We start from the raw sequence: 12,377 nt of genomic DNA, 5'->3' as shown, positions 1-12,377 counted from the left end.
AATTGAAATCCAGAAATCAGTTCCTTTTTCTATAGCAACAAAAACAATAAAATATCTAGGAGTAAACCTAACCAAAGAAGTGTAAGACTTGTATACTGAAAATTATGAGTCACTACTCAAAGAAATTGAAAAAGACACAAAGAAGTGGAAAGATATTCCATGTTCATGGGTTGGAAGAATTAACATCATCAAAATGAATATATAACCCAGAGCCATCTACAAATTTAATGCTATCCCCATCAAGATCCCAAGCACATTTTTTAGGAGAATAGAACAAATGCTACAAATGTTTATCTGGAACCAGAAAAGACCTAGAATTGCCAAAACAATCTTGAGAAAAAAGAACAGAACTGGAGGCATCACACTCCCAGATCTCAAACTGTATTATAGGGCCATTGTCATCAAAACTGCTTGGTACTGGAACATGAACAGACACACTGATCAGTGGAATAGAATTGAGAGCCCAGAAATGAGGCCCCACACCTATGGACATCTAATCTTTGACAAAGGGGCCCAGACTATTACATGGGGAAAGCAGAGTCTCTTCAACAAATGGTGTTGGAAACAATGGGTTGAAACATGCAGAAGAATGAAACTGAATCACTGTATTTCACCAAATACAAAAGTAAATTCCAAGTGGATCAAGGACTTGGATGTTAGACCACAAACTATCACATACTTAGAGGAAAATATTGGCAGAACTTTTCTGCGCATAAATTTTAAAGACATTTTCAATGAAACGAATCCAATTATAAGGAAGACTAAGGCAAGTATAAACCTATGGGACTACATCAAATTAAAAAGCTTCTTCACAGCAAAAGAAACCACTATAGAAACCAAGAGACCCCTCACAGAATGGGAGAAGATCTTTACATGCCATACATCAGATAAGAGTTTAATAACCACCCCACCAATGTGTTCTGGAGCTCAGCTTCCCCAGAGACACACCTTACTAGGGAAAGAGAGAGGCAGACTGGGAGTATGGACCGACCAGTCAACGCCCATGTTCAGCGGGGAAGCAATTACAGAAGCCAGACCCTCTACCTTCTGCAACCCTCAACGACCCTGGGTCCATGCTCCCAGAGGGCTAGAGAATGGGAGGGCTATCATGGGAGAGGGTGGGTTGTGGGGACTGGGTGGTGGGAATTGTGTGGAGTTGTACCCCTCCTACCTTGTGCTTTTGTTCACTAATCCTTTCTTAAATAAAAAATTTAAAAAAAAAAAGAGTTTAATAACCAACATACATAAAGAGCTTGCCAGACTCAACAACAAGACAACAAATAACCCCATCCAAAAATGGGGGGAGGACTTGGACAGAATATTCACCACAGAAGAGATCCAAAAGGCTGAGAAACACATGAAAAAATGCTCCAAGTCTCTGATTGTCAGAGAAATGCAAATCAAGACAACAATGAGATATCACTTCACTCCTGTGAGAATGTCATACATCAGAAAAGGTAACAGCAGCAAATGCTGGAGAGGGTGTGGGGTCAAAGGAACCCTCCTGCACTGCTGGTGGGAATGTCAATTGGTCCAACCTCTGTGGAGAACAGTCTGGAGAACTCTCAGAAGGCTAGAAATGGACCTACCCTATGACCCTGCAATTCCCCTCCTGGGGATATATCCTAAGGAACCCAATACATCCATCCAAAAAGATCTGTGTACACATATGTTCTTGGCGGCACAATTTGTAATAGCCAAAACCTGGAAGCAACCCAGGTGTCCAACAACAGATGAGTGGCTGAGCAAGTTGTGGTATATATACACAATGGAATACTACTCAGCTGTAAAAAATGGTGACTTCACTGTTTTCAGCCGATCTTGGATGGACCTTGAAAAAATTATGTTGAGTGAAATAAGTCAGAAACTGAAGGATGAATATGGGATGATCTCACTCTCAGGCTGAAGTTGAAAAAACAAGATTAGAAAAGAAAACACAAGTCGAACCTGAAATGGAATTGGAGTATTACACCAAAGTAAAAGACTCTGGGGTGGGTGGGTGGATGGGGAGAATACAGGTCCATGAAAGATGATGAATGACATAGTGGGGGTTGTATTGTTATATGGGAATCTGGGGAATGTTATGCATGTACAAACTATTGTATTTACTGTTGAATGTAAAACATTAATTCCCCAATAAAGAAATTATTTAAAAAATAAAAAATAAAAATAAAATTAAAAAAAAAAAAGAACCAGACATCACTCTGGTATATGTGCTGCCAGGGACCGAACTCAGGACCTCATGGTTGAGAGTCCAATGCTTTATCCACTGCACCACCTCCCGGACCACAAGCTTGAACTTAAAAAAAAAAAAAAAAAACTTAACCATGAGGTTAATGAAAACCTTACCCTGTCATTTCTGTTTAAATTTCTTAAACAAAGTCAAGTTCAAACACTACAGCTTCTTCAGCTACTTTCCTGCAGGTTTACAAGGTCAGAGATTCCCTCAGCCCTTCTTGACCATATCCCAACAAATTGACCATGACCTCTGCATATAACTTTCAGTCTCCTTCACAGGAAATGGTAGCTTTTTACCTCATAGTCCCAGGATAAAATGCACTCAGCATGCAGCCCATGCAGCTGACATTGTTACTCCGTGAAACATAGTTACTGGGGGGGAGGGGGCAGATAGCATTATGGTTATGCAAAATGGCTTTCATCCCTGAGGCTCCAAAGCCTCAGGTTCAATCCCCTGAACCACCATAAGTCAGAGTTGAGTAGTACTCTGGTAAAAATAAATAAATAGGGATTCGGGGGTAGCGCAGCAGGTTAAGCGCAGGTGGCGCAAAGAGCAAAGACCAGCATAACAATCCCGGTTCAAGCCCCCGGCTCCCCACCTGCAGGGGAGTAGCTTCACAAGCAGTGAAGCAGGTCTGCGGGTGTCTATCTTTCTCTCCCCCTCTCTGTCTCCCCCTCTTGTCTTCATTTCTCTGTGTCCTATCCAGCAACGATGAAATAATAACTACAACAATAAAAAACACAAGGGCAAAAAAATGGAATAAATATTTTAAAATAAATAAATAAATAGAAAGAAACATAGATACATTCACTGGTATCCCATGTGCTAAATAATACTAAATTGAGAAAGTACTGTAATGGATTTAATTTACTGAAATCTTTACATAGAAATAACAGTACAGGGAGTTGGGTGGTAATGCAGCGGGTTAAGCGCACGTGGCGCAAAGCACAAGGACAGGCTTAAGGATCCTGGTTCCAGTCCCCGGCTCCCCACCTGCAGGGGGGGTCACAAAAAAAAACCCCACAAACAATGACAGCAATGACAACAATAATAATAACAACAGTAACGATAAACAACAAGGGCAACAAAAGTGAAAAAAGGAGCAGTGGTGCAGGCACCAAGCCCCAGTGATAACCCTGGAGGCAAAAGAAAACACTATTTGTGGTCTGGGAGATGGCTCAGTGGATAAAGCACTGAACTCTCAAGCATAATGTCCTGAGTTCAAGCCCCAGCAGCACATGGACCATGGTGATATCTGGTTCTTTCCCTCTCCTATCTTTCTCATTAATAAAAAAATAAATAAATCTTTTGAAAAAAAAAAAGACTATTCCTGGGTCGGGTGGTGGTGCACTGGATTAAGTGCACATCATACTAAGCCCAAGGATTCGGGTTTGAGCCCCACCCCCACCTACAGGGTAGTCACTTCACAAGTGGTGAAGCAGGTCTTCAGTTGTCTATCTTCCCCCTATCTATCTTCCCCTCCCCTCTCAATTTCTCTCTGTCCTAAATGATAAAAATGAAAAATGGCCACCAAGAACAGTGCATTCATGTTGCCGGAGCCCCAGCGATAACCCCGGAAGCAATAAATAAATAAAATGACTATTCCTGGGCCTTGTCTATATAACACTGACCTGCTTTCTTTTCCTTCTTGTTCAGTGCTCTGCTAGGTCTTCCAGTTTCCCCACCTCTCTCACATTTCTGTACTTCCCCATAGACTATTTACTAGCAAGATAAGGAGAGAGAGAAAGAACCAGGGCGGCCGGGTGGTGCACACATGCTATAATGTGCAAGGACCCGGTTTGAAGCCTCTGGTCCCCACCTGCGGGGGGGGGGGGCTTTGTGGGCGGTGAAGCAGCGTTACAGGGGTCTTTCTGTCTCTCTCCCTCTCTATCACCCCCTTCCCTCTCAGTCTCTGGCTATCTCAATACAATAAATAAAGATAATGATAAAATAAAAGAGAGAAAGAATCAGACATCACTCTTGGTACAGGTGCTGCCAGGGACTGAAATCGGAACCTCATGTTGAGAGTCCAATGCTTTACCCACTGTACAACCTCCCAGACCACAGGCAGTAACCCCTTTAAACACCCAATATCAAGATCCTTCCGCAAAACGCATCTTCCTGGGTGGGTGCCCCTGCCCGGCTGAGGGTTGGCTTTTCACGGGCGCGCGAACCCCACGAGCCAGAGCAAGGCCACCTCCCGGCAGAGAGCACGGCGCTTGGAGCGGGGACCCCCGGCCCGGAACCCTCAATGCCGGGGACCTGTCGAGCTGCAGTTGCGGGGGGAACGGGATCTGGAAGGGACTTCCTGTTGTCCCTGCTCGCAGCTTCCCGGGTTCCCCGCCCGCTGCAGGCTGCAGGCGCTCCCTGCCGGGGGAGGGGCCCACCGCCCTGCCCGGGCCGGCCCCTCCGCCTCGCGGGGGTGAGAGGGGTGCTAGGGAGGCGGCTGGGGGAGGGGCTGGGGCATGGGGTGGCAGGCTGGGGGCCGTCGGGGAGGGCAGGGACACCCGGGACTGGAGGGGTCCCGTCCGGGTGGGGTGCCGGCGTGCGCGCGGGTGGGTGGGGCCGGGCACCTGTTCTGCAGCCTCTGCACAACTCTGGCTGCTGGTGACAGGAGGCTCAGCCCAGCGGCCCCTGCCAGCGGGTCTGGGACAAAGGGGACAAAACAGCCTGGGGAGGGGACCAAGGGACAGCAGGGGACCCCAGTGGTCAGGGAGACACACTCCTGATTGGGACCCCAGACGAGTGTGACCCTGCCCCGCGGGTGTCCAGGGGATGGCAGCTGATGTCGCTGCTTCTCCAGGCTCGGCCAGCAAGAGGGACTGTGCTCCCGGCTCCAGAGAGAAAATGTCAGCAGAAGGCAGCGGCCACCAGGCCACCCCCGACAAGGGCAGAGCCGGAGAGGTACCAGGGGATCTTCAGGCAGGGTGCCTGGAAGAGCAGCTCAGTGGTGGAGCAGGGCTGGAAGTGGGGGTGAAGTGATGTGACCGGAGACACTTCCCACCTGCAGCTGCTCTGCTGCTTTCCTGGTGATTCCGGTCAGGCAACAGAGGCCACTGGCCACAGCGGAGAGGTCTGCTGTCAGGGTGTTGCCCAGCACCCTCAGGAGGCCTGGTCGGCGGGCAAGGCCAGCTCGCCCGCCTGAAGCTGTCTCTTCTCTGTGCCCCAGCACCTAGGCCCCTGTGTGCACTTGTGTGTGACCGCAGTCGTGGGGGTTCCGCTCACGCAGGGAGGCTAATAGCAATAATTACCAGAGACACTCTATGTTTACCCAGAGCCTTCCAGAGTGAAGATCTTTCTCACACCTTATCTGTGCAGGAGAGTGGGAGGTGCCCGCCCAGCGGGGAGTCTCCCTGGAGAAGCCTGTGTGAGTGGGGGCAGGGTTATGTACCCCCCAGACCCGGGCACTCTCAGCTCAAGATTCCCTTCTCGACCTTGCTCCCAAAGACGGTCCTGGAGCTGATGGCACTGTCACTCACTCTTAGGACCCATGTCACCGGCATGCCTGTCCAGAAACCCTTTCTGGGTTGGAGCAGACGGGGGCTGCTGGGGAGTCACCACACATCAAGACAGAGTCTGAAGAGCCACATCCCGAGGAGACATTGCAGGAGGACAGGGTTCAAGGAACTCACAGCTGGGCTCCACTAAGCCAGGGCTCTAGGGAGAAAGCGCCCTTTCTGCCTGCCAGGGGTGAGGACAGGGGTGTGGTGGGGTGGCTGTAGTGGGCAGGGGCCCCCCTGCTCCACTGGCTGTCTGAGGACCCCTCTCCCCTCCCAGCCCTCCCCTGTCCCCAGGTTCCCTTGCTTGCCTGCCAGGGCAAGACCAGAGACCGACAGATGGCCGCTGCCCTGCTCAGTGCCTGGACCCAGGTGAGTGTCCCCCTCAAGGCCAGGGAAAAGCAGAAAGAAGTGGAGAGCAGCAGTTCTGCCCAGGGGCAGGTGCTGAAAGGAATATTCAGGAGGAGCTCTTCTTAGGATCCCCAGAAGGATGCTTGTTTCTGTCTTCTGCTCCACACAGCTGCTGTTCTTTTTCTTTTTGAATGTATCAATTAAGGAGAGAGAGAACCAGAGCAGCACTCTGGCATGTGTGGTGCTAGAGAGAGTGAGCTCTGGACCTTTGCTTGCAAGTCCTGTACTGTGTGGCTGCACCACCCCTGGACAGGGACAGCTGCTGTGCTCTCGTCCCGAGCCACCCCAGAGAGCTGTCCTCTCCTGATCAGACCCTCGGGCAGGCCTCTGGGAGCAGCTCTCCTTGTCACTGGGCCTGTCCCTCAGCCCTGTCCTGGTGAGCAGGCCCACTCTGTGCTCCAGATGCCGGTGACCTTCGAGGACGTGGCGCTGTACCTGTCGCAGGAGGAGTGGGGGCGGCTGGACCATGCACAGCAGAACTGCTACAGGGACATCCTGCAGAGGACGACTGGGCTGTCCCTGGGTGAGGCAGATGGCCCTGCGCCACTTCTCCAGCTCTGAGCTATCTGAGGTGGCTCGTCCCTCTCCCAGTCTCCCTCTGCCCCTTCCAAGCCATAACCTCTCTCTTCAGTCAACCTGTACCATGCCGTCCAGCGCCGTCCTGTCGGTGCAGGGCTTGTCAGTGCATTGCAGATAGAGATGTCCATTTCATTTCCTCTGAACCTCAGAAGCCTGCTGGAGGGGGAGGGGTGGGGGGCAACAAAGCAACCCAGGGAAATTGCCTCATAGAGCTTGGCTGGTCCTGCAGCTTCCTTCTGGGGGTCTGGCATGGGAGGGGCTGAGCCAAGAGCTGAGGAGTGGGGAGCAAGCTGCCTGCAGAGTGGGAAGGGGACCCAATAGCCTCTCCAGTAGCTGTCATCTGTTCCAGGGCCTCTCCTCTGGGGACAAGTAGTGACTCCTGAGGACGACTGGCCACATCCTTGAAGGCTCTGGTTTTCTCCACAGGTCCTGGCAGTCCCACAGAGGCCTACCACCACCAGACTGGCACACTCCTCCCTGTCACAGGCTCAGGACAGGCCCCCACTGCATTCCCACTGTCATGGGGTTGAGGGGGACTGTCACATTGGTCTTTGTCCCCTGGTCTCACCAGGAGCGCTCTGTGCCTGGTGCTGGGAAAAGGAGATCTGGGACTGTCCAGTTTCCAGGCCTGGCCCCATCCCCTGCATCTGGGCTTGTTCTGGGATAAAGGACTGAATCCTCTCTGTCCCTCATCACGGGTCAGGCAGTTCCCCCTCCCACTAGCCTGGAACCCCCTTCTGCTCATCTCGGGGCACCCCTGTGTGTGCAGGGTGGGACTGAGATCCCCCCATCTCTCCCTCTCGGCAGGGCTTTCTGTGGGCAGACCCCTCCGGGCCTCCCAAGTTCAGGCCAAGACGGAGGCCTCCAGCTTGCACCCACACACTGAAGATGAGGCAGGTGCGTGCAGGGCAGGTGACCCCTTGTCCATGTGGCTGCAAACACACTGCTCTTTCTGTGGAGCCCCCCACCCAGCGCTTGTTTTGGCCCTTCCCCACAATGCCCCAGCCGCAACAAATCCCTGCTCTCCTTACTCCCCCCAGGAGCCCTACACTGGGGGAAGGAGGAGCCCTCCTCTTCCCTGGCGACCTCTGAGGATGCAGAGTCCTTGGGGGGCGCCCAAGGGGTCGGCTGGCAGAACCCGGATGCGGGGCCGCTGGATCCCCCAGAGGAGAGACCCCCGAGGCCCACCCCAAAGGATGCGGCCAAGGGCAGCCAGGGCAGCCAGGAGGCACCCGAGGGCGAGGCCGGCAGGAAGACCTTCCGCTGCGAGCAGTGCGGTAAAGGCTTCAGCTGGCACTCGCACCTGGCCACGCACCGGCGCACGCACACGGGCGAGAAGCCCTACGCCTGCACGGACTGCGGCAAGCGCTTCGGCCGCAGCTCGCACCTCATCCAGCACCAGATCATCCACACGGGCGAGAAGCCCTACACCTGCCCGGCCTGCTGGAAGAGCTTCAGCCACCACTCCACGCTCATCCAGCACCAGCGCATCCACACGGGCGAGAAACCCTACGTGTGCGAACGCTGCGCCAAGCGCTTCACGCGCCGCTCGGACCTGGTCACGCACCAGGGCACCCACACGGGCGCCAAGCCGCACAAGTGCCCGGTGTGCGCCAAGTGCTTCACGCAGAGCTCGGCGCTCGTCACGCACCAGCGCACGCACACCGGCGTCAAGCCCTACCCGTGCCCGGAGTGCGGCAAGTGCTTCAGCCAGCGCTCCAACCTCATCGCGCACAACCGCACGCACACGGGCGAGAAGCCCTACCACTGCCTCGACTGCGGCAAGAGCTTCAGCCACAGCTCGCACCTGACGGCGCACCAGCGCACACACCGCGGCGTGCGGCCCTACCCCTGTGCGCTGTGCGGCAAGAGCTTCAGCCGCCGCTCCAACCTGCACCGGCACGAGAAGATCCACACGGCCGGGCCCAAGGCGCTGGCCATGCTGGTGCTGGGGGCGGCGGCGGCGGCCGGGGCTCTGGCTGCTGCGCCCCCGTCTGCGCCCACCTAGGGGCCGCCGGCTGGGGCTGCAGGGTGCTGGCATGGGGTGAGGCCAGGGGGCAGGCACGCTGGCTGCTAATTAAAGGCCTTGGAATTCCAGCCGCCTCCTGGGGCCCCTGCAGGGGATCAGGGCCCTCTGGGCCAGCCCTGAGTCATCCTGGCCCTGAGTCAGTCTTCAGATCTTGGGCTCGCCCCTCCCGGCTTCAGAGCTCCAGGACCTGAGGCCAAGGCCGAGGCTTCCGAGCACTGAGACCTCCAGAGCTGGCACCAGGCTCTTGTGAAACTGGGGACAGCCCCGACCCCCACAGGACCTGTCTGTGGAACCGCCCGCCAGAGCAGCTGCTCAGCAAGTGGCAGCTACTCCTGTTTCAGGTCACCCTGGAGGCCCTGCCTGTCACTACCATCTCCCATTCCTACCCCCAAGGGGTGGGAGTCCAGCTTGCAGTTATCCAGGTTTGCAGCCCAGACCCCAAGATGACATTCAGCTATAACTCTGACCTGCTTAAGGACACCTGTATGGCAGAGACCACACCTGTCTCTGGGGGCTGCACCTCCCAGGGACACAGTGGCTGGGGCTCCCAGACAACCTGAACAGGAGTAGCTGGTCCTTGCTCGGCAGCTCTGAGCAGTTGTTAGAGAGGAGGACACAGGCTGTGACCCGGAAAACCTGCCCAGAGTCACACACCCCTAGAGAGAGCTGGAAGCTGAGGCTCAGGTCCCTGGACTTCTATTATGTAAAGAATACCAATGGGAGCCAGACAGGATGCAGCGGGTTAAGCTCACATGGCATGTGGCACAAGGACCAAGGACCGGCATAAGGATCCCGGTTTGAGCCCCCAGCTCCCCACCTGCAGGCAAGTTGCTTCACAGGCGGTGAAGTAGGTCTGCAGGTGTCTATCTTTTTCTCCCCCTCTCTGTCTTCCACTCTTCTTTCCATTTCTCTCTGTCCTATCTAACAATGACATCAATAACAACAATAAAAAAAAAGGGCAACAAAAGGGAAAAATAAATAAATAAATATAAAAAATTAAAAAAGAAAAATACCAAGACAAGCCTGTCCAAAAAGAAAACAATCAAACAGTAGACTTGACCTTCAGGGACACTGAAGACGGAGGTGTGGGGAAGGGTCTTGTGTGACACCAGGAAGTTGCTGACTCAAGAGTCCAGAAAGGTGTGTGTGTGTGTGTGTGTGTGTGTGTGTGTGTGTTGGGGGGGAGGGTGTATCAGCAGGAACCAGTGCAGGGTTTCTGTCTTTTTCCTCTTTTTTAAAAAAAATATTTATTTATTCCCTTTTTGTTGTCCTTTTTTATTGTAGTTATTGTTGTTGTTGGATAGGACAGAGAAAAATGGAGAGAAGAGGGGGAGAGAAAGATAGACACCTGCAGACCTGCTTCACCGCCTGTGAAGCGACTCCCCTGCAGGTGGGGAGCTCAGGGCTCAAACTGGGATCTTTATGCTGGTCCTTGTGCACTTTTAAAGTAAGTGAAATGAAATGACATCATAGCATGAAGCTTCCCCCACCCTACCCCCAAAGCTTGATTTGTGGGTGGTGCTGTGGAGACAGTGTAATGGCTATACAGAGTTTTTAATTTATGACTTTTTAAAGATTTTTTTTTATTATTGGAGAGATAGGAGAGAAAGAACCAGACATTATTGTGGTACATGTGCTGCCAGGGATCAAACCTAGGACCTCCTGCTTGAGAGCCCTAGCCAGTGCACCACCTCCTGGACCACTTTTTTTTTCCCTTACCATAGCACTGTTAAACTCTGGCTTGTGGTGGAGGTTGAACCTGGGACTTTAGAGAGTCAGGCTCCAAAGTACCTTCCAATCCCCCACACCACCATAAGCCAGAGCTGAGCAGTGTTCTGGTAAAATAAATATTTTTAAAAACTAAGAGAAAAAAACTTGTCTTTAAAAAATGTATATTTATTCCCTTTTTGTTGCCCTTATAATTATTATTGTTGTTGTTGGATAGGACAGAGGGGGAGAGAAAGACCTGCAGACCAGCTTCACCACTTGTGAAGTGACTCCCCTGCCGGTGGGGAGCCGGGGGCTCGAACCGGGATCCTTATGCCAGTCTTTGCGCTTTGTGCCATGTGCGCTTAACCCATGGCACTACCACCCATCTCCAAAAAAAGACAGTCTTTTTGAACAAGCACTCGCTATCTTCCCAGCTCAGGAGATAGCTTTTTATTGAGGTGTCAAGCAAGAAAGCAGTCCTCCCATCTTGTCCATGGGGTTCTGGTCACTCGGTGTAAGTGAGATTTCTCTACTGGGCGAGGGGCTGAGGAGCCAGAGGACTCAGCTTGCTTCTCTGTCTTCTGAAGAAAGACTGAGATGAGGACACTGGGGCTTAGCTGGTCTGCACAGCTGGTGTTTGCATCCCTTGTCACTGCCTCAAGCTCTGTGGCCAGCCAGAACTGCTTGGAGGTGTGTTAAGTGAGCAAGGGAATCATTTAAAGACTACACATTGTCCTGGGGATCTCAGCTTTCTTGCTCATGTCAACTATTTTTCAAGCAGCTCATTCCACTATAAAAATGGCCTGGCAGTGCTGGAGGCCACTTCCTACACAGACCTGGCTGGGCCATTTTAACACTGAATTTGAGCAGTTTGGGAGATATTTGACAAGAATGAGGTCTGGGAGGTGGTGCACTGGGTTAAGCATACATAGTACAAAGTGCAGGGGCCTGCACTAGGATCCCAGTTCAAGCCTCCGGCTCCCCAAATGCAGGGAGGGGGGCTTCACAAACAATGAGGCAGGTCTGCAGGTGTCTCTCTGTCCCTCTCTATCTTCTCCCCTCTCAATTTCTCTATGTCACAGAGGACCTAGTGGGGGTTGTATTGTTATATGGGAAACTGGGGAATGTTATACATGCACAAACTATTGTATTTACTGTTGAATGTGAAACATTAATTCCCCAATAAAAAAATTTAAAAAAAGTTTTTCTCTATGTCCTATCACTAAAAAAAACGGCCACAGGAGCAGTGGAATCGTAATGCGGGCACCAAGCCCCCTACTCCCACCCCCACGCACCGAGCCTCAGCGATAACTCTGGAGGCAAAAATAATAATAATAATAATAATAATATAGACATATATTTGACAAGAGCAAGGAAGACTGAGGAGGTAGCTGGGAGGTGATGGCAGGGCCTGGGATACCAGGCTGAAGGCTGTCGGTGATCTCTAGGGTGATGGGGCCCCTCTGGGAGGCAAGAGTCTGGGCGGAGCGCTCCAGGGAGGGTCTTGGTGATGCTGGGTAGTGTGTGTGTGTGTGGGGGGGGGGAGTGCCCGGTTCTCTAAACACTGACACCCCAGCCCCACGACTGAAGACCTGATCTGGCTCCTCCAGCCGAGCCGACCTGCGCCTTCCAGAGTGGGCTCTGGTGAGGGGGACAAAGCGGCTATCCCAGCCGTGTCCTGCCTGGGCAGGCTGCAGGGTCGGCCTCCGCCCAACGACTGCGGGCTACAGCGCCTCCCTGGAAACCTGATCCACGTGGCTCCAGAATACCACGCCCCCTCCCGTACAGTAACCAATTAAATGTAGGGGCGGAGCGAGAGTTTTAAAAAAGGCCAATCACGGCTGATTTTGCTTTCTGTACTGCCCTTTAAGCTCCAGGCTCAGGAGCTTCGAGGTCGACCGGGCAACAGCCG

The 12,377-nt window shown here is 52.7% G+C and overlaps 1 protein-coding gene across 1 annotated transcript; it reads left to right on the top strand.

The window, feature by feature from the left end:
- Positions 1-4,826: 4,826 nt before the first annotated feature.
- On the top strand, positions 4,827-11,657 carry ZNF205 (zinc finger protein 205). The gene is given in 6 exon segments (XM_060172513.1): positions 4,827-5,143; positions 5,725-5,929; positions 6,017-6,108; positions 6,550-6,670; positions 7,534-7,949; positions 7,952-11,657. Coding segments are annotated over 6 exon segments (1,746 nt in total). The 5' UTR covers positions 4,827-5,014; the 3' UTR covers positions 8,735-11,657.
- Positions 11,658-12,377: the final 720 nt, after the last annotated feature.

The sequence above is a fragment of the Erinaceus europaeus genome, chromosome 15 (genome assembly GCF_950295315.1).
Source record: "Erinaceus europaeus chromosome 15, mEriEur2.1, whole genome shotgun sequence".
NCBI classification, from domain to species: Eukaryota; Metazoa; Chordata; class Mammalia; order Eulipotyphla; family Erinaceidae; genus Erinaceus; species Erinaceus europaeus.
This window is presented reverse-complemented; position numbering and strand designations above follow the sequence as displayed.